At 39.0% G+C, this 22022-nt stretch overlaps 1 protein-coding gene across 12 annotated transcripts in view; it reads left to right on the forward strand.

The window, feature by feature from the left end:
- NFIX (nuclear factor I X) overlaps nucleotides 1–22022 on the forward strand; it is a 328284-nt gene that overhangs the window by 139008 nt on the left and 167254 nt on the right. For 10 of the 12 annotated variants that reach the window (XM_061640060.1, XM_061640050.1, XM_061640079.1 and 7 more), the window contains exon 3: nucleotides 17832–18363. In XM_061640060.1, the coding sequence (XP_061496044.1) occupies nucleotides 17832–18363 (532 nt within the window). Of the gene's footprint in view, nucleotides 1–12467; nucleotides 12560–16546; nucleotides 17286–17831; nucleotides 18364–22022 lie in introns of those variants that run through there. The other 2 variants (XM_061640088.1, XM_061640070.1) reach the window with 2 other exon arrangements.

Genomic DNA, 22022 nt, shown 5'->3' on the forward strand with positions numbered 1-22022 from the left:
CTGAATGATCCTGACTTTAGTGTTCAGTGGTACATCTTTGCATTTGAGGACCTTTTCTAGTTCTCTCATAGCTGTCCTCCCCAGTCCTAGCCTTCTTCTGATTTTTTTACTATTGTCTCAATTTTGGTTAATGACTGTGCCAAGGTATTGATAAACCCTGACAAGTTCAATGTCCTCGTTGTCAACTTTAAAGCTACATAAATCTTCTGTTGTCATTACTTTAGTCTTCTTGACATTCAGCTGTAGTCCTGCTTTTGTGCTTTGCTCTTTAACTTTCATCAGCATTCGTTTCAAATCATTACTGGTTTCATTTATTTGAAAGCATTCAATAGTTTTTCATGATCTACACAATCAAAGGCTTTGCTGTAATCTATAAAGCACAGGGTGATTTTCTTCTGAAATTCCTTGGTCCGTTCCATTATCCAACGTATGTTTGCGATATGATCTCTGGGTACCTCTTCCTTTTCTAAATCCAGCTTGGACATCTGGCACTTCTCGCTCCACATATGGTAACAACCTTTGTTGTAGAATCTTGTGCATTATTTTATTTGCATGGGATATTAAGGCAATAGTTCAATAATTACTGCATTCCCTGGGATCCCCTTTCTTTGGAATTGGGATGTATATTCAATGATTCCAGTCTGTGGGCCATTGTTTTCCATATTTGTTGAGAATTTCTGTCAAACTTTGGTCAGATCCAGTCTCAGTAGCTTGTAGCAACACTATTGTTATGCCGTCTGTTCCTGGTGATTTGTTTCTTCCAAGTATTTTAAGAGCAGCTTTCACCTCAACATTCTAAAATTTCTGGTTCATCATCATATGGTTCCTCCATGAATGAATCTGTCATCCTGGCATCTCTTTTACAGAGTCCTTCAGTGTCCATCTTCCTTTTTTTTATCTTGGTCAGTCAGTGTGTTCCCCTGTTAATTATTCAACATCCCTACTCTTGGTTTAAATTTCCATTTAATTTCTCTAATCTTTTGGAATAGGGCTCTTATTCTTCCCTTTTTGTTGTCCTCTTCTATTTCTATACAATAACCATTGTAATAGTTCTCTTTGTCCCTACGTACTAGTCGCTGTATTGTTGCATTTAGAGTTCTAACCATGTTTCTATCTCCTTTTGCTTTCCTTCTCTGTTTAACCATTTTAAGAGTTTTTTTAGTCATCCATTGAGGTCTTTCTCTCTTTTTAGCTAGAGGTATTGTCTTTTTGCATTCTACCCTGATAATGTCTCTGACTTCAATCTATAGTTTTTCTGGTTCTCTGTCAACTGCTTAAAGCCTCAAATTTGTTCCTTATCTGCTCTTTATATTCTTCTGGGATGTTATTTAAATTGTATTTTGGCATTATGATTGCTTTGTTGTTCTTCTTTAGCTTTACTCTGATTTTCGATATGACCAGTTCATGATCTGTACCGCAGTCTGCTCCTGGTCTTGTTTTCGCAGAAAGTATGGAACTTCTCCATCTTCTGCTACCAATTTTATAATCAATTTGATTCCTATATTGACCATTTGGTGATGTCCATGTGTACAGTCGTCTTTGAGGTTGCTCAAAAAATGTGTTTGCAAGAAACATATTATTGGCTTCACAGAATTCAGTAAGTCTCTCTCCTGCTTCATTCCTATCTCCTAAGACCCATTTCCCCACAATTCCTAATTCTTCTCTGTTCCCTACTTTCGCATTCCAGTCCCCCATGATTATCAGCTTATTTTGTTTTGGTGTGTGATCAATTTGTTCCTGTACTTCTGCGTAAAATTCCTCTTCTTCTACATTTGTTGTTGGATTATAGACTTGGATGATGGTTATGTTAATAGATTTCCCGTTAAATCTCATTGATATCACTTGCTCAGACCTTGCATTATAGCTCCTAATTGCTTTTGCTACATCAGTTCTCACTATTAAAGCAACCCCGTTTCTTCTTGATTTCTCATTTCCTGCATAAAATATTTTGTAGTTGCCTGATTGAAAATGTCCCATTCCTGTCCATTTTAATTCACTAGCGCCAACTATTGTAATGTTGATATGTTCCATTTCTTGCTTGACAATTTCTAACTTTCCCTGGTTCATGCTTCTTACATTCCATGTTCCTATTGTGTGCGTCGTACAACTCTGGCCTCTCCTTTTGCATCTGTGCACATCAGCCTCTGGACTTCCTTTCGGCTTTGACCCAGCTGCATCATTAGTCACAGTGCTACTCGTACTTGTCCTTTGTTCTTCCCCAGTAGCTCGGTGAGTGTCTTCTGACCTGGGAGTCTCATCTTCCAGCACTATCTTGTGTTGCATTTTTGATAGTCTATTCATAGCGTTTTCATGGTAAGATGCTATGGTCTGAAGGCATATAAGGTCAGCTCCCTGCTGAAGCTAAGCAGGGTCAGGTCTGGTCAGTGCCTGGATGGGAGACCGCCTGGGAACCATATGTAAGCTGCCTTGGGTTTCTATCATGAAAAGAAAGGCGGGGTATAAATGTAATAAATAAATAAATAAATAAATAAATAAATTTACCATTGTCTTCCTCTGAGTTTGGATGCATCTTAGTCTGGTGTCTCAGCTTTGACCATCCCGCCTTGGGTGCCCCTGCTAGGAGTCTCACCTCTTGGTCTAGACTCCTGACGGCATTGCTCTCAGCTTCTTCAGCACTCTCAGACCCCCTCACCACGTTAAGGTGTGCATCCTAGAGAGGTGTAGCTCCTGTGAAAATAATCTTACTTCACAGTCTTGTTAAAACAATTTATTATTTGGTATTTGTATTGGTTTGTCTAGGTATGTACTTTTCCTTTATGGGTGTAGAATATCTAAAATAAATCTGTGTGCTGCTTTGCACACCAGATTCTGGGATGCTTCCATTAGGGCATGACAAATCTGTTCTTTTTAATATTACAGTGTTTCGGTGTCCTTGTGGTCTCAGTTAGAACTGACCAATGACACTTGATCAAGAACTGAATAATAACATTTGCTGAATCCTATTATTACAGTAATGCAGATTTTCTGCTAACATGGAATCCTTTGACATGGCCCACTCCCACCATTTGATTGTTGTGACTCAGCTTCTCTACCCATTATTTTGTTAACTTTATTTTTCTTTTTTACAAAGTAATTGGTATTTTACTGCTCCACTTAATTGCAGAAATACTCATGTAACCTTTTTCTTTTTAAAAAAAGTGGTAAATACTCTCAAGGCTATGGCCAAAATTCCACACAGGTTTAGGCATGCTGAATCCCAGAGTAGCATTCTAGAAGCTGCTGATTTACAACTTCCATAATCCCTGTGACCATTGGCCATGCTGCCTGCGGCTGATGGGAGTTCAGATTCCTACGTCATCTGGAGGGCCACAGGTTCTCTACTCCTGCTCACATCCATTGATTTCAGTAGGCATAAGCATGTCTAACTCTGTGTTGGATTTAGACCTACTGTGTGCAATAACGCATTGCCATTTCGGGAACCTTCTATGTTTTATTTAGCCCTTCATTTATTCAAATTGTTTGCATCCCCACTCCAGCTGTAATCAGCTGTATTCCCTGTGTGTGTGTGTGCTTTTAAGTAACCAATAGTACTCTATCTCCCTGCAGCAAGACTTCCTGTCCTGGCATCCTTATCCATTTCTGAGTGAGCCATGAAGATTTTATATACAGTTGATATTAACGGATGTATGCATGTGTGATGATAATTTTAAAAATGACCTCAGAAGAAGAGTGCTGAAGGAGAAAGGAGGGAATACCTATTTGTGAAGCTTCAGATCCATGAGGTTGTTTTGTTTCGAATATTGTAGAAGGTCTGTTGCTGACTAAAACGCAGAAATGAATGATGGAGAGCCGAGATGATTAACAATTAGTTTTTCTGTAAGACACCTTCTTATATGGGCAGAACTCTCAGTGGCTGAAGTTCCCTGTGATGCTTTCCTCCAGACTGGTTGCTCTTACTGTTACCCAATCATAGGTGTTCCACTATGTGGAATTGCAGTTGACTCCATATTTCAGAGGAGGAGGGGATATCATTTTTTTGTATACATATAACCTGCTATGTAGGTAGGGAAGAGATAATTCACTTTAAGCATGCTGTTTTAAAATCTCTTTTAATATTTTTTAAAAAACGAACTAATGCATTTTAAAATTTAAGTACTATTGTATTATTTTTTTTAAAAAATAAAATAGACTAAAATATTTTATCAGTAACTAAAAGATCATGGGGAAAACATGGTGCTAAAATGGCACTGACTGAAAATTTAAATCTTTTTTAAAAAATGCATTAAAGGTCTTCTTATTGCAACACTATCACACACATATATTGATTTTATTCAATAGTTAAAAAAGACATTTGTGTGAGTTAAAAGATAATTAAAATACACATAAAATGGCTACTTGAAAAGTAACAGTTGTGGTGTGCAGTAGTATAAATGCATGGGAACAGAGACTCACCCACCTGATATGTCATTGCAAAAATCAAAACCATCAAATATTAAAAAGATGGAAAAGTAGCACTAGGGAGATTGAGCTACCGTTCCATTATTTCTTTTTTAAAAAAGAAAGAAAGTTAGATTTTCTGCACTGGGAAAAACAACACGTAAGCAGCACAGGGAATGCATCAGAGAACAACAATTTGGTGATAATGTCATGTAGATGCCCTATAAAACGCAAGTGAAACGCAAGTGCTGATCCACACACTCTGACATCTCTCAACTGAATATGAACAGGCTCATTTGAAAATACTGTTTTCAAGTTGACACTGGGTGACATCAACATGTTCTCTATGTTGAGTAATCTGCAATGCCTCAGCCACTGACACATGCAAGTCAACATTTAATGTCAAGTAGACCAATAGGAGACGTGTGTGTGTGTGTGTGTGTGTGTGTGTGTGTGTGTGTGTGTGTGTGTGTGTGTGTGTGTGTGTGTGTGTGTGTGTGTGTGTGTGTGTGTGTGAGAGAGAGAGAGAGAGAGAGAGAGAGAGAGAGAGAGAGAGAGAGAGAGAGAGGACTAACCCTCCAGATAACTTACTGCCATTAAATACTCCCCCCCCCCAAATAAGTGAGTTACAGTAACTAAGAAGCTAGGTAGGTTATGTGGGGAATTTCTTTTACCGGACCAATAAAAACCTTAATAATATATTTTTAAAAAACAGTCCTAAGGATTTGTGCTGTAGAGTTTGATTTGTGGGGGACTTTGTACACATGCCTTTTAGGATCCACCCTTTTTTCTGTAATGATGTGTAGGTTGCTTTCAACTGTTTTTAATTATATGTTTTTAAATTGTTTTAACTAGCCCTGGGACCTTTGGGTGAAGGATGGGGAATAAATTCTAATAATAATAATAATAATAATGAATAATGCCTTTCCTGTAACATTGTTGCAAGTAATTTCATTGTCATATTAAAAAAAACTCTCATTGTTTCATGCAGATTGATTTCATTTAAATGAATAGTGAGCCTTTGACATTTTTATGCAAAGCAGGACATCCCCAGACTTTAGTCTGGCTAAAGCAGAATCCTGATCTTTGTCTTGTAACTACTGATTTGGGTTGGGAAATAGGTTGTGTACATGTTTACTTGGAAATATCCCACTGATGTCAATAAAAGCCACTGTTGAGCATTTGTGTTCAGGATTGCAGCCTTTGGCCCAGTTTTCACTGAGGTGGTTAATCTGTACCTGGGCTTTGCCACTTCACACTACAGCTGGGAGCACACATAAATGCCCTTCCATATAAACACATTTCCTGCACATTGAAAAATAGGACTAATCTGGCCTTCTTCCTGACATAGTGACATGCTAGTTTTCTATGCAGAGGTATTTTTTAAAAAATGAAGAAGCATTCAATCACGTGGATCTCAGCCGCAATCCAAAGAGGTCTAGCCAGCTGCAGGTTTACCACCTCGGTGAGAATTTAGCTCCTATGTCAGTATATACTGTATTTAAACCCTAAAGTAGAATAATTTCTTGGGCTATGCATTGCTTTATCCAGTCTATGGAATTTAGGAAAAATATATTTGAAAATACCATTTTATTTGCAAAAAAATGGAAATGGACTGCCTTCAAGTTGATCCCGATTTATGGCGACCGATATGAAAATCCCACACAAGTAACAAACCTCAGCATTTCTACACGTGCTTCGGGCCTTAGTCTTTTAAGGTAATATTAATATCTCTGCAGCCTAAATAGGATGCATTTTGAGCTCTACACAGAAACTCAAAGAGCAATCTCATTGTTATTTTTTAAATGTTGCAAGTTTTTTGTTAAAAGGTCCAGTGCAGCTGGAACATTAAATAAAAATGCTCTGACATTCACTAGGGCGTCTACTCGGAGCTTGAGCTGTATTCCTTTCTTCGTGCAATGCTTTTAAAATGCCTTTTTAGGGGGAGTTTAAAACTGCAACAAAGACTTCCTTTACTCTGCAAACCTGACTGAACTGCCAACCTTTGCCTTGCCAGAGATCCTGATCTTCCATCTCCACTGTGATTAGTTTAAACCAGAATTTTCCCAGTTACCCAAATCAGTTTGGTCTCATCGGTTTGAATTGTGTTTTTTTTTTTACTATCCATAGGCATATAATTTTTCTACCATTGGCTTTCCTATAGTGTTCTGAGTTCTTAAGAACAAGGAAGAGGTAGAGATAACAGTAAAAATGAGGAGAGGTTATTTAAATGGTTGATCCTACAGTTGTGATTTATTAAAATTTACTTTTAAGTGATGGATGAATGTTTTTAATATTAGCTATATTTAATTTAATAAAGCTTTTCTTTTAAATATATATTTCACAAACCTCAGAATAATCTCAGTTGCTGAAGCCCCAGGAACACAAACACAACATTATTTCATTTATTCTGATTTTTATATTGACAGACATTTTATTGCTGAGTCGTGTTGGGTAGCGTGTTGGATTACAAAAGCAAATTTTTATGTTTGGTGGGTGAGGGAGAGATGAGTAATTTTTGGAGAATCCTGTGTGAAATAGTTGGACTTTCAAGTTTACATTTATGAAGGAAAATATATTTTAAATGTTTCAAGTGAGAGAGCCTGTTGGTGATGGTGCATTTAAAGTTCGCTTGCAAAAATATGTTGAATGCCAGAAGAGTAGCTGTGTTTCTCTGTTGCAGCAAAACCAACAAAGAGACTTGTGTTACCTTAAAGACTAACAGAACTCATGTAGCTTAGGTTTGCTAGATGAGAACCCTCCATCAACAAAAAAATACTCATACATGCTGCTTCTGCTGTCTCAGGGTGTCAGTTTCCTTGCCTGTGTGTATTACACTATTGCTGTCATCATTTTCGAGATATTTCATATTTCATTATATTTCTGTCTTTTCTGTTTCTGCTTTGTTGTAGGGTTTACTTTCCAAGAAGCCTTTTGCAGGCTTTATTTATCATACAAGCATTTTTTAATTTTTTGCACCTAGAGGAGACCTGATGCGGAAGCTATTGCAGAGAGCATGGCAGCAATAGGGGTGTCATGTCCCTCATTCTCATTCCCTTTTAATGCAGTTGATTACTGGAATAAAAGACAGATGTGGCGCTTTTACCAATTATCATTTTTACACAGTCTGTGTACAGACAGAAGTGTTCAGAGATTTAGACGTGATTTGGAGGTGATTTTGTAGAATTGACATTGCCGTTCATAGACATGTTTTTTATTTCTTTATTTTGGACCGTCTGTGCTCAGATTGTATTTGCTGGTGGTTTCCGTAGCTGTACCCTAGGAACAGTTGAAACTGGCTCCCAGAAATGTTATCAGCACTGCAGCGATTGTGTGTACATTTGGTGTGACTGTCACAGATACCAATTGAACTGTGATATGATGAGGAACACATTTCTCCTGGATCACCAATGCCTGGTTCCCTTCTGCAGCTCTTTATAAAATGGATTTTAAAAAATATTATTTTCTTAGTTTTGCATGTGAAAGGATAGGTCTTTGAAACTGTTTGAAAAAAGTTTCCTCTAAGAGTGAAATTTACTAAACCAAAATGTGTTTCATCTGTTCTAGTTAAATGGATACTGTATTAAGGCATAATGAAAAGCTAAGGTTTTGTGTATTAAGGTTTATCATTATATGATTCATTATGTGAATCATTATCCTCGCTCATCCTTTGGCATGGCCATGTGGAGGAGATCAGAAGCTTTCGTTTCCATTTTCCACAGTTAACCACGGTTTAGTGTTATGTTCAAACTCTAAGCTGTAAGCTGTGATTAACCTTAACTATGGTTTATTGAAACAAGGCAGCTTCATACACCACATTTTGAAGTTGGCTTGTTTCAGTAAACCATAGTTAAGAATAGCCCCACAGTTTGTCTGGGTTCAGACATAATGGTAAACTGTGAGTAGTTACAAGTAGCAGTGAAAACTTCAATTTTTGCAGCTGCACCAGAATAGGAGGAGAGGGTCATGCATGGGATAATAAAAAATGCACCTTTATTGTTATGCCTGAATGCAGGCAGTGAAATCTGTGGGACTGAGTAAGTGGCTGTGATTAGAAATTGGTGACTGTGAATGAAAAGGCCTTTTCCTTGCAGGGATGCTGCCCACTGCCCCCCGCCCCAGCAGCTTGAGTGGGTCTAGCTGGGACAATTTTTACTCCATCTTCTCAGGGGCTGCTTAATGACCTGGTTGCCTTGAGAGAAGCTACCAAAGGACAGAGCCTTGAATTTGTGGCTACTTGGGCACTGTTTGGTGAGAGCCCCAATGTTGATTGGGAGGGTGGTGTGCTCTATTCATGTAAATAGAGAAACATGACTGGGGAAGGAGGAAGTGAAGAAAAATATAGATTGTGGAAGGAGTGCTATTACTTTTAATTTTAATTTGCTTTCTGTTTTGTAAATTTAAATATATTGCAAATGCTCAGAGCCTCTAAGGGTACAGTTGACTAAATGCAAATCAGTCAGTTGGTCAATAAATGATATCTGATCAAATGATCAACTATAGAATTAAAATTAATAAAATATTAAATAAATGTAGGTCCAGTCAGGGCCAGTGCTACAATAGCAGTTAGAGGGAAATTGTTTTATTTATTTATTTTATTTATTATTTAATTTGTATCCCATCCTTCCTCCCAGCAGGAGCCCAGGGTGGCAAACAAAGTGCTAAAAACACTTTAAAACATCATAAAAACAGATCTCAAAATACATTAAAACAAATCAGCGTTAAAAACATTAAAAAAAACAACTTTAAAAGCGGGTTAAAAACATTATTAAAAAACATATTAAGCAATTCTAACACAGACGCAGACTGGGATAGGTCTCAACCTAAGAGGCTTGTTGAAAGAGGAAAGTCTTCAAAAGGCGCCGAAAAGATAGCAGAGATGGCACATGCCTAATATTCAAAGGGAGGGAATTCCACAGGGTAGGTGCTGCCACACTAAAGGTCCGTTTCCCATGTTGTGCAGAAAGGACCTCCTGATAAGATGGTATCTGCAGGAGGCCCTCACCTGCAAAGTGCAGTGATCGACTGTTCCTGTTGTTCCAGAGGAATAACTGTCTGTCCACACCAGAACTTAAGTCTTGTATCACAGATGTTTGTGAAATGTTCTGTGTAAATTATCACATGCATTGTTTTTCTGATTCAGGTACATTGACTATCAAAGACACTGGTACAAACTTCTACTTCATTTTATGTCTTTTTCTGATATAAATCTTAATTCTCGTACATGTTCTTGCAGTTAGGTATGTCATTAGGAGATGGAATTCATTCTTCAATATATTTTTTCTGTTCAATAAAAGGCATGGTGACCTGCCTCCCACACTCACTCAGTCTTGTGTTACCCGCACTCCTGGGCCAGTAGCTACCCATCCCAAGCCAGAGTCTCCTAGTATGACAATAACAATAATAATAATGATGATGACGATGATGATGATGATGATGATGATGATAATAATAATAATAATAATGTCCTAATTGGCCAGATCTTGGGCTCCTCTTTCTCTTTGGTTAGTCGCTGGCATCTCTGATTGCAATAGCAATCACCCAAAATGTTGCAACCCTTCTACAGAGGGCGCTCTGGTAATATCGACATCAAGGCTACTATCTATAAAAAGCCTTAGGTTCCCAAAGAAGTTTGTTGTTGTATAACTGAAGAGCTTCAGTGAGGTCCATCCACTAGTTTTACTTATTTGCAACTCTAGGTTGTGGTCTCTTTTAAAGAGTGGCCATATCAAAGCCAAACTGTATCACAAAAACAAAACAAACTCTTTTATTTCACATACCATATATTTACACACTGACATGACCTTACATTGGGAAATGAATCTAAATGAGCTGTACTTAAATAACCAGTAAATAGGGGGTGGGTGATGGGAGTCGGGTAACATCTTATTGCTTCATTAGGATAATTCCTACCATAAAATTCATGGCAAAAATAAAGCTGAGTAGATACAAGCTATTACTGGTGTGCACTGCAACATCTTTTCTTCTTTCATACTCTTGGCCAGTACCCTTCCTATGTACTGCAGCTGGATTTCATTCCTAATCTGATTTGGTAGAATATTACATCGGCCTAGACTAGCTATTGACAGCTATGGTAACACAATGCAGTTTGGCTGTATTTTATCTTAATGTCTGAGATCTTTCACCACCACAAACATTTAGGATTGCAGGGTGTTTCCACTGAATTTGGAGTAACATCACTGGAGTGCTGAGCTGGCTTAAAACACTCGTTTTATGGATCAGCCAGTCTCCAGATCTGGTTCTTTATTCTGTTGGAATTGTGGATTTATATAGCTGCAATCAAGAGGTGCACAGTTAAGTACATCTTTATAAGATGTACTTTTGATGAATAGAGAGCCCAGGCGGGCACCAGTTCTGCTAGAAAGTTGAGCAGTTTTAAAATGTAATCAAAGAGACTCTCAATCTTGCAGTCTAAATCCAGGTGTTGAATAGAGGTCTGGTTACATACAGAAGGCAGGATTGGATTAATTACCTAAGAGTCACAATTTGACCTATTCTTTGTCCCTGTTGTTTAGAATGATAGAAATGTGGAAGGAACCACAAATACATTTTCTCAGCTCCTATTTTTGCCCTTATCACCAAGTGCTTAGTTGAATGTGAAATTATGGACTTGTTTTGTAACTAGTTAAAATCTTTTTTGACACATTTATCTCTGCCCTCTCTATCACGTATGCTGCTGCCAGCTTACATTCCTGTAGAAGATGAAAATATTACAATAAATGACAGTGCTTTTAATTGCGTGTTTCTGCACACATTTATACAGTACTAAGGTTTTTCTCTGCCCCCAATCCCCAGTTCTGTGTATTGTTTATTTTCCCTGCTCAGACAGGGGAAAAATATTTGAATGCAAGCTCCCCCAACCTTTTTTTTTTTAATAGAAAATTGAAAAGGCTCATGAACCATGATTCAAGAGGCTGAGAGGGAGCTTCTTTCTTTCCTAGCATTAATTAACTCAAGTTCGTTAGGACGTTGAGTCTGCTGTACAGTTTTCTCTTGTTTGTGCTAAATCAGGTCAGAGAGGGAAAACTTTTCAGGCAGACGTCTGTTAGTTCAGAAGAATGAAGAGGGAAATCAAAGTGATATAACTATTATGTATACTGTTGGTCTGTGGGCTTTATTGTGTCATATGTGAAAGGAGGATGTGAGATATGAGTTAATAAATATTTCCTCTGGATGTGAAAATGAATTCTATTTGATTTTGGAGTGGCTTAAATAGGGGATATTTGATGCATCCTTTCGACTGGATTGGGCTGGCATTCTGATTATGGAAAGCTGTGTCAGAAGCCAGAGTGCAACATAAAAATCATTAAAAAATAAAAAAGATCCATAATCGGAGGCTATTCTGCCTATTTGTGGCAATAATGAGGATTCTAATTGCCCATGGCTGAGGCTGTTTGCTTCTGTTGAATGTTGTTTTCTTAAAATCTCTGTTGTGGTTCGGCATGTTTTTATAGAACTCTCTTTTCTGTTCTTCAGTCGCAGTTTGCATTGCAAAATCTTGTATTTCATCACTCCTTATAATAATGGAAAGGCAAGATACAGCCCCCTCGAATTCTGTACCCCATATTACAGTCTCTGGAGCTAAGCCAAGTTGGACATAAAATCCCACTGACTCATTGTTAGCCAAAGCTTTCTAATTTCAGCACTCTAGAGGGGGGAAATCGGCAGGGGCAAGCCACAGGCTAATATGTTGTAGGTCTCGCTAGCCCTGTACAGAGTAGAAATTTATTGCTATTCATTCACTAGGGAAGGAGTTTGCCAGGGTGCTACTGACTGTTTCTATGACAACCCCAAGAAAGCTTTACACGTTGCTCCTGTTGCTGAAAAAGAGTGAAAGTGAGGAGAGAGTGACTTCCAAAATGAAAAGACCATTTTTTTAAAAAAGGCCCAGAGTTGGAAAGTTTTGACTTGAAGTAATTAAAGTCTCTGTCCTCCCTCCTCTCCAAAAGCCCCTGGGATTGTGCTATGAGATTGGGAAAGAAAGCGAGAAGCTCTTTCTCAAACAACATTCTTAAGAAATTGACCAGCTTGGCACCACTCTTAGTAAATGTATCTGAAATCAGTGAAAGGAGAAAAGATGCCTTATATTGTGAGGGCAAAGAGATGAAGTTATTTGGGGTGGGAGATTTGCAAACCATAGGTAAGTAAGACAGCGAGAACCATTTCTGGCTGTGGAATTTTCTTCTTCATTTGAATTTCTGTATTCTCTGCTTCTCAAGCTTTCCCTTTCTCTTATTCTGTCTACCTACCTCCACGTTTTTTCCTTTTTTCCGTGCTCTTCTTTTCCCTTTACTGATGGGTTAATCTCCAGAGGTCTCCATATCTTTTATACTTACTTTCCCTCTATTTATCCCCCCTCCTGTTTGTTTACTGATTTACCTTAGAGAGACAAAGATGATTCTCTAAAATACTATTAATTCCAAATTATTTATGTGGGGTTTTAATTTTAACCTATAACATGTAATAAAATAAATAAAAATAACCCTTCCTAATTGATTAACTTTTTCCATTACAAAGTGAAGCCAGATGACCACACAAGCCTCTCTGAAATAAAATGAGGTATCATCATAACTGTAAGTGGTGGATTGAGCCCATTATAAGCTGAATCCTGATTTTAAAGTCCAATCTATCTACTGTGCTTTTGCGATGGAATGAATCTACCAAGTATGGCTGTTCCCAAAGTGCCCATTCTCAAAAGTGCGTATCATAAAAGCCCCTAAATAAATTGCTGTTTTTCAATGTTGGGCATTCAGCAGCTCCCCTTGCAGTCATCAAGAATGGGTGCTGATACTTGAGGATCTTTCTGTTGTTTCTGTTCCAGCCCCTCTGTGTTATTCTTATTAAATGGCAAGTACCTCCAACAATACATGGGTATGAGTTTGCATTTAAAAAATGTGTGCATTAAAAAAAGATTTCAAAGCTGTTTTATATAACAGCGGCTTCCCTGTCTATGCAATTCCATATGCACCTTACCTATGATAATTCCATATATGTCTGACACTACCATAATATACAGATTACCTCAGAGGTTAGTTAGATGTACGTGTCAAGAATGCTGGGCTTTTCTATTGTGACAATCATTGTATTATAAACTGATGCTGTTAGGGCCAGCCCAAGTACACAAACAACCCAAGTAGTTGTTTTAGACAAAAATATTTTTAAGGGCGTTAGTGAATCAGTGTGCAGTCCAAAAGATGTGCCTTAGGAACCCTTCTCTTGTCTTGGAGGATCCTGGGTACAAATTGGATTGTACAGTGCAATTGCTTGGCCAGCCTTGAAGGTGCGTAAAACTAGTACAGTAGTGTTCTAAGAATAAGGCCTACCAAGTCTGGCATTGTTGGTTTTGTTTTTGTTAAGTATGGCATCTTGTAGTCCTGACTTTGGTGTTTATGACTTTGGTGTTTATGGTGTTATAACTGACCATGACGAAGAGGCTGCATTTATACCTCTGTCTTGTGCTCCTCTGAGCTTCTAGTCCGTGCAGTTCTGATCATAAGGAAGGGATCCTAAGGCAAGTGATCGAAGTGGATTTTTTTTGTTCTTCATTCTGTTTTATTTTTGTTAATGTTCCTCACAGCTCCTCATGTGCATGTCTGTAAAATAAGGTTTAAATTAAATTAATTTTAATTTGCTACAATGTCTTTTTCCTGGAAGCTTTTCAAGAGTTTAAAGACTGACTATACAATACTTTAGTTCCATAGCAAAACTTGGTTGTTGTTTTAAAAATATTAATTATATTTAGTTGTTTTAAGTGTTTTGAAGGCAGCGCAGTCTTTTTTTAAAGGAAAGATCCCATGCCTCAAAAAACTGGGAACCTGAATATTCCCAATTAGCAAGAAAGTGAGCATTTCAAATGAGGTTTAAATTTCAATGACAGGCTTTGAAAGTGTTTTGTGGGGAATGGAGAGGGGAGAGAGAAGGGCAGGAGTTCATTTTTCCTTTATCTCTTTTATTCTGCTTTCTTTTGCTTCAACTTGCACATTCCCTCCTCTGTCCTGACACAGATATAGAAAAATAATCTCTAAGCTTTTGTGTCTGGATAGAACTCTTCCACCTCAACTGCCTGCCTGCGCACCCACCTTTAATCTGCCTGATGGAGGGGAAGAGGCTCTGGTGTTACCTAACACAGCTGTGGACAGATCACCTTTGTCTACAGTTCTCTGGGGGTTTGTCGCTAAGGTCATGGAGAGGTGTGGGGAGGCCTGTGTTTTTCTCTTGCAGGCAACATATTTATGAGTGGCAAGAGGTTTGGAGGGCCTCGTATCCTGCTTTTTAAGGTAGCTCAGGCTGACCTGTGCCGGATTTGGGGAGGGGAGAGGGGGGAGAGAGAAAAACAGTGTTTCCCTCCCCATCTCTAGCCAAACGAGTTACGGCGGGGGAAGCCTCCCCCCAATAATTTGTGAGCATGTATCCGAGAGCTCTGATTTAGCTGCCTGCTTAGTTGCTGGAAAGCTGGCAACAAGGCCTGGAGCTGGCAGTGGGCAATAGGGAAAGCTCAGCGTAGGTCTGCTATAGCAATCTCCACACATACTGCCCCTCGCTGGAACATTGGCTTGTCAGAGGTTGCAGCCATGCAAGCGGTGTCAAGGTTAGAGGTGCTCAAAGTATATGGTGATACCAGGAGACTGTATATAGCCTCTTTTTCTTTGGTGGGACAAGAGCCCTGATTTGTTTGTAAATTCACCCTCTCTGATGCAAACCTCTCTGTCTCTGCTCTGTGATATTGGGAGGCTGGGGTGTGGGGCGGATGGATGGTACTTTGCGGATGGATGGGCTGAATTAGAGGAAGCAAGCAAGCAGAGCTCATTTCTAATAAAGCAACTGCAAGTTCAGCTATTGTCGCCTTCATAGCCCTCCGTGCCCAGTTACTTGAGGACAGCACTTAGAAAAGTTCAGCAAAAGCACCTAAGGGCCACACCCGTTTCTTTACAAGCCTTTTTATTTTATCCAGTATTCCTTTTCTTTTTTTTAAATCTTACCATTTTGCTTTTCTCTTCTGTTTCCTTTTCTCTTCCTTTGTTACACATTTGCTTTCCTGTTTTATGTATAAATCTTTCTTTTTCTGCTGTCTTCATACTTTATTTCCCCCCCTTCTTTGTACTTGCCTCTCAAATTGAATTATTTTCATTTTCTTCCAGAGTCAAGTTTCTGATTGTCTTTTAGTTGAGCAAATGGCATAAATCAATAATAAGCAACAAAAAGAGTGAATGTTGGGATGGAAGATTTTACATCAGCTGTTCTGCTCTGAGAAACTTTCAAAAGACATCTGCGCAACACATTTTAAGTTTTGTCATTTTTTATACTGGTTTGAGGGAAATAGGGATTTGGTGTAGGTGAATTAACTTCATATTGGATGCTGGTCCATTTGCTCTAAACTGCAAGTATTGTTAAAATTTTGAAGCAATTGGCAAATATCAGGGTGACAAAAGCAGAATATAAGGGAAAGGTATAGGGGTACATAGATAGGGCTGACCTAAAGCCTCATTTTGGTAAGAAAATATACTTGCTGAGGCCTATAATAAACAGTACCAGAAACTTCCAAAGAAATAATATCTGTATGCATTTTTAATTAATGCTATTTGAACTGAGAAAAAAGTAGGATGGCTATATCTTCATAACATGTACGATGAAAGAGAAAGTTGTAATTGGAAGGAAATATTTTTCTGGTTTTTTTCTATTAATAGTTGGAAGGGGAGAGACACAGAAAGAGAATGAGATGGAGAGAGAAAGATGGAACAGCTGCTTTTTCTGAGGCCTTGTGGGACTGTCTTTTTGGGAGGTGGTGGAAGAGAGGTGGGTGGATGCTAGAATATTTATTTATTTAAAATATTTTGCCAGTCACCTCCTTGCCAAGATCTGCTGCCCAATAAAATTTTTATTGCGGCTGGACTTTGCTTATTCATTAGATATGAACTTGTCGATTTGGCAAATTGTTTTCGATCTCTTAACTGCACAGTCTCTCCCTCTCTCTCTCTCTCCTTGCCACCCCCTCCTTGATTTCTTCTCTGCCAACCTCCCCCCCACCTCCCTTTCTCTTTGATGCAGCCATTGGCTGCTCCACAGTGTGTCTCCTTGCCAAATAGGTGGATCCTTCTCTCTCTCTTTTTTTTTTTCCTGCTGGCATTGGCACAGACAAATGGTTGGGGACTGAGCATGAAAGGAGAAAGCAAGCGAGCAAGAGAGTTTAAGAGGAAAAAGGGAAAGGAGAAAGGGGGGGAACAACAACAACAACAAAATCCCCCATACCTCAGCAGTTGGGTTTTGCCAGCAGCCGATCACAGCTGATTCCAGAGCGGAGTCTGTCCCTTTTCCCCTAGACCTGCGGATCGCCCCTATTCTCAGGCGGAGGGAACCACATCTAAGTTGCATCTTTGCATTTTTGCCAACGCTGAAAGAGCTACTTTCCCCCCTCTCAACTCCCCCTCCTAGTCAGTTGCTGTTGTTCTTAAGTTTTTTCTCATTCTTCCATATATCTTTATTGTTATATTATTTAAGATATATTTGGCATTTTAAACAGGTGGGGTGATGTTGATTTATTTCTCTCCTTTGCTGATGTTTCCATTCCTAACCTGCTTTCTTCAATTTTTAATCTTTCTTTTTTGCTATCCCACTGTTTTTATTAAATAAGATTCCATTTTTTTAACAGTTTGCAGTGGAGAATGCAGCCAACAATTGCTTTCCACCTAATTTAAGAAATATCCTGCATTCCTCTGTGCACTTCCTTCCTATATTTTTACTTTCCTCCTTGTTCTCTCTTCATCCCTCTTCCACCTCACAGTCCCAATACCCTCCTCCACACTCTGCAATTCTGAGCCCAAAATTTCTGAATCGAGGGCTTAGCTTCGCCGGGATGAGCCAGAGCAATGGTAATTATTTCAGTTTTTGACCTTTTCCCCCTCCTGGATGCTTTTAGCTTTAGGGAAATCTTTATTTTTAAAAATAAAGTCAGAAAACTCTCTGAAATAATTACTTGATCGTACAGAAATTGTCCAGAGCATTGTGTCCAGCAAGGAAGATCATAGCCAATTTTCTCTTTAATTTCAACGCTGACAAACTTTATTACTTTTATTTTTAAAGGTAGCCACATTTTAATTCAATTATCTTATGTTGATTTTTATTTCCCCCCCAAATTTCTCTTCTAGCAGCGTTCTGGAAACAACATTAATTCCCCTACCCTCCCAACATTCCTGCTTGGCTTCTCTCTATTCTAGGGTTGTGTTTTATCTTGTTGCTGGGTTGGATCATATTCTGAGCTTGCATATTTGTTCCCTTACTTTTTGTCAGTTCATAATTTTTTTGCATCATATAAATTTAGGTGTAAAGGGTGATTATTCTCTCCTCCCCATCTTCTTATTCTAATGTTTTCCCCTTCTTTTGTTTTGCACCCTTTCTTCTCGCCCTGTTCTCCCCAGGATGAATTCCACCCCTTCATTGAAGCTCTCCTTCCTCATGTCCGTGCCTTTTCCTACACATGGTTCAACTTGCAAGCTCGGAAACGAAAGTACTTTAAGAAGCATGAGAAGCGGATGTCAAAGGATGAGGAGCGTGCTGTGAAGGACGAATTACTTGGTGAAAAACCTGAGATCAAGCAGAAATGGGCATCCCGGTTGCTGGCCAAGCTTCGCAAGGACATCCGCCCAGAGTTTCGCGAGGACTTCGTCTTGACCATCACGGGCAAGAAAGCACCGTGTTGCGTCCTCTCCAACCCAGATCAGAAGGGCAAAATCCGCAGGATTGACTGCCTGAGGCAGGCTGACAAGGTTTGGAGGCTGGACCTTGTTATGGTCATCTTGTTCAAAGGGATCCCTCTTGAAAGTACTGACGGGGAGCGGCTATACAAGTCGCCGCAGTGTTCAAACCCGGGCCTTTGCGTCCAGCCACACCACATTGGAGTCACAATTAAAGAACTGGATCTTTACTTGGCGTATTTTGTTCACACTCCTGGTAGGTCATACAAACAACACCGCTCACTGTTTTTGTTTTTTGTTTTTTAATTTTAAGGCAGTTGCTTTTTTTCTCAGTGTGTGTTTTCTCTCTGTATGTTTCTTTTCATCCATAATTAACAAATTGCTAATTTCAGAAATGCACTAGGATGACCCCAACATACTTAGTAGTTTGGAAAAAGTTGCAATGGCCTTTCTTGACTTCCTGTTTCTCTCCTACCTTTGATGCCTATAACTTCCTATGGAGAAGGAAATCCCTTTTTCTGCAAGCTGGGTGGTACAGAATAAGAATATTTGTGCAAATGTCAGGTTAAGAGAACAGGACTTACTAGAATTTGGAATTAAGAAACATTTATCTTGAGGTGAGGTTTTTGTTTTCTTTCCTTGATTCCCCTCCCCCCCCATTTCTTTTGTTGATTCTGTTTAGCATATCGACCTGCACACAGCTTGCAAACTATGAGCAGGCACTCCTGGACATTTTTATGCAACATATGGTAGCATGACAACAATAAAATTGAATTTTCAGCATCTGCTGTCCCACATAGGAACAAGTTTCTTAAGGGAAAGAGAATATGGAAGAGATATTTAGGAACCTTTTCTTTTGTTTCCATAACCTTTTTTCTTCTTCACCCCCATCCGTCTCTACTGTGTGTCTTTCTGCACATGTGCTCTTATTTAATTTTGTTATGTTTTTATGTTTCTTTCTGCTCTCTCTTTCATTTTCTTTTCTTTCCAGTTTAAACAAAAAATGTCTGGTTAATTTTTAGCCTTTCCCCAGATACACTCAATTTGCTGCAGACTTTGAAATCCAAATGGGCTGGCAGCGGGGCGATGGTGCATTTACCTTTTGTTGCTCCCAGTTGTAAGGAAAGGAATCTCGCCACATTTTTCCTCTTCTTTCCTCTGTTGTTAGTCTCCTTATTTCTCTCTTTTTCTTTTTTCATTGGTTTTCAGCTAAGTAGTCAGAAGCCCAATAATCAGGATTTTTTCCTAATTGCCAGTTCCTCCCTTGTTGCACTTTTTCTTCCGTATACAGAATAACTGCAAATCTCTGCTGTGTTAAATCCAGTAGTCTATGTTCTTTATCACCTTATGTGTATGAGCACAGTTTGTGTTTCTTTAGTTTCAGTCTAATAATATTGCCAGGAGTCTTTTCTCCTTTTTTAGAATGTGCCCACCCAGTATGTGTACAGCAGCCTCTGGACAATGTCAGGAGGTTCATCTCAGCACCTGCGGATGGCATTACTGGCACACTTATCTATTCTGCACATCTCAGGGCACATCCAGGCGTGGCAAGTAACAAACAGTATTCCTCTGTTCCTTTTCTCCAATTCTCTTCCTTTCCCCTTCTCTTATTAAAGATAAAACTAGGCCCCCATCACCTTCCCAGACAATTTCACATATACCCATTCTTAGCACAGAGACATTTCCCTTCCTCCTTTCTGCCTGGCACAGAATCTCATCACATGTACAAACATGCAAAATCTGAGCATGGACATGTAAAATTCCAGCTCATGTTCATTGTACTACATAGTACATATACTACATTTTCACACACACAGAGAAGTCCATATGTGTAAATAAAAGTATGCTCCTGTCTTTTTTTTCTTGCTTAGATTTTTACCTGTCTTTTAGGCCATGATGGTGCCCATAAGACAGCTTATATGATCATGATAAAATGACTTAAAGAAACTTTTAAAAAAATGTATCCAAATGATCATGTTCCAAAGACATGTAAATCAAATCCCAAATCGAGCATGCAAGTACTAGACAAACTTGTGAGATGAGCCAGCTGGATCACCTCTGACATTTATATTATGGTGGTTAAAACAGTTTTTTCTTCATTGCTGGCAAAACAACCAACTGAGCGGCTAAAGAGTGTAACTTGATCGCTGAACTGTCCGTTGTGTTCATTTTATGCTTATGTTTTTGAGCATACTTGTATGCATACAGTAGGACTGTACAAGCTTTCACTACAGTGAAAGCTTCAGGAAGGCTATCTTGACCCAAGGCTACTTTTAGGGTTAGGGTTATCTGGATAGGATTCCTTTTCCTCCAAAATCCTTTAGGGTCAGTAGTTGATGGACATATTTTGAACATTCAGGGATTTAACAATAGATTTTTTTTCTGGTCACCGCAGAAAATAACAAGGAAGAAGGACAGGGCAAAGGACAGAGTCACATAAGAGAGAGAGGAATGAAATTCATATAGATAGAGAAAGATGTTTTGTTGTTCTTGTCATATAGCAAATAATCCGGATTGTGGTGGTGATGATGTGGCCCAAAAGGCCAATCCCATTTTTACTTCACTTAACAGAAGTACCCTATCAAAAAATACTTTATTTATAAGGTCTCTTTTTAATTTATGTGCCCAGATGTCAAAAACAATGGGTAGGATTTAGAGTTAAGTGTGCCATGTGTATAACAGGGCTGGCAGAAGCTCACGTTGCAGCCCCCCTCCTCTGCACAGCAACACCTCCAGCCCTCTGAAAATGCTCTGCACTGGAAGTTGCTTCTGCACAGTTTGGGGAGAGATTCCCCTCAGCTCCCTGTACTACAGCCCATCCAGTAGAGCACTTTGGGGAGACTGGAGATGGTGTCACGGTGACTAGTTGTACAAGGTAATTTTTGCAGGCAAAGATTTTATATGATAGGTCACACAGTTAGGATTATCTTCCCATTGAGTTTTCATGATCAATTTCAAATCTAGTGAACTGGGTAGAGGTGTGGTAGGACAGGAAATAGAATTTATCCAAAGATTCTCACTGGATGAGGATAGGAAGGGGGAAGTGTCTGCCAAAACCAACAGCATGGGCTAGTGGAGAAGTGTTCTACAATGTACCCAAGTTTGAAAGCCCATCCTGTACTGCTACCTAGAAAATAACACTCAGGTTAAATAAATCCTGAGTGAGACCCCACTATACTGTTTTGTTTAGTCTTGCTTTTGTCCTCCTACTATAGCTCTTAGGAGATGACACCAATGGATACTGTAGGCCATAAATCTAGATTTTTGCTGATTTTAAGGACAGGAAAACAGTATTCCTAGCCCTATGGCTTCTTTATAATTTTTTGTATTTAATCATGTAAATGTTTAATATACCCCTTTCTGTTTTAAAAAGATACCCAACGAGGCTCATAAGGGAAATGTGTGAGTGAGGAGAGAAACAGCCTGGGACTAACATCTCCCCTGCCTGGGCTTGGGCATATTCAGGGAAGAATTTGTGGATACAGGACTGGTTAAGCAGATCTCCCCCCTCCCTCCCTCTGATTCTTCTCTGTGAGTGATCCATATTTGCATTACCTCAACAAATGTGGATTTGGGAACACATGTTTGCCAAGATGGCGTGATATTGAACCCTAAAAGGTGGCAGTATTGTCTATGTAGCTATTGCTATAAACATCAAAAATTATAGTTTCTGCCTTAATAGCTTCCAACCTAATATTGTTAGGTTTCAGTGCTAATAGTTTCAGTGCTATTAAGAAAGGTAATGAGAAATTTCAGAAAAATAATGTGTAGATAACAGCCTTAAAGAAATGCCAACTGTCATAACTTCATCACAAGTCTTCAACATGTATCATCTCAGATGTAAAAAGGATGCATGCTTCCCAGCTCTTGTGGGGGTTGGAGAAAAGCCTTTATGCAAATCTCTTAATTCCTGTA

Source organism: Rhineura floridana, chromosome 1 (assembly GCF_030035675.1).
Source record: "Rhineura floridana isolate rRhiFlo1 chromosome 1, rRhiFlo1.hap2, whole genome shotgun sequence".
Taxonomy (NCBI): domain Eukaryota; kingdom Metazoa; phylum Chordata; class Lepidosauria; order Squamata; family Rhineuridae; genus Rhineura; species Rhineura floridana.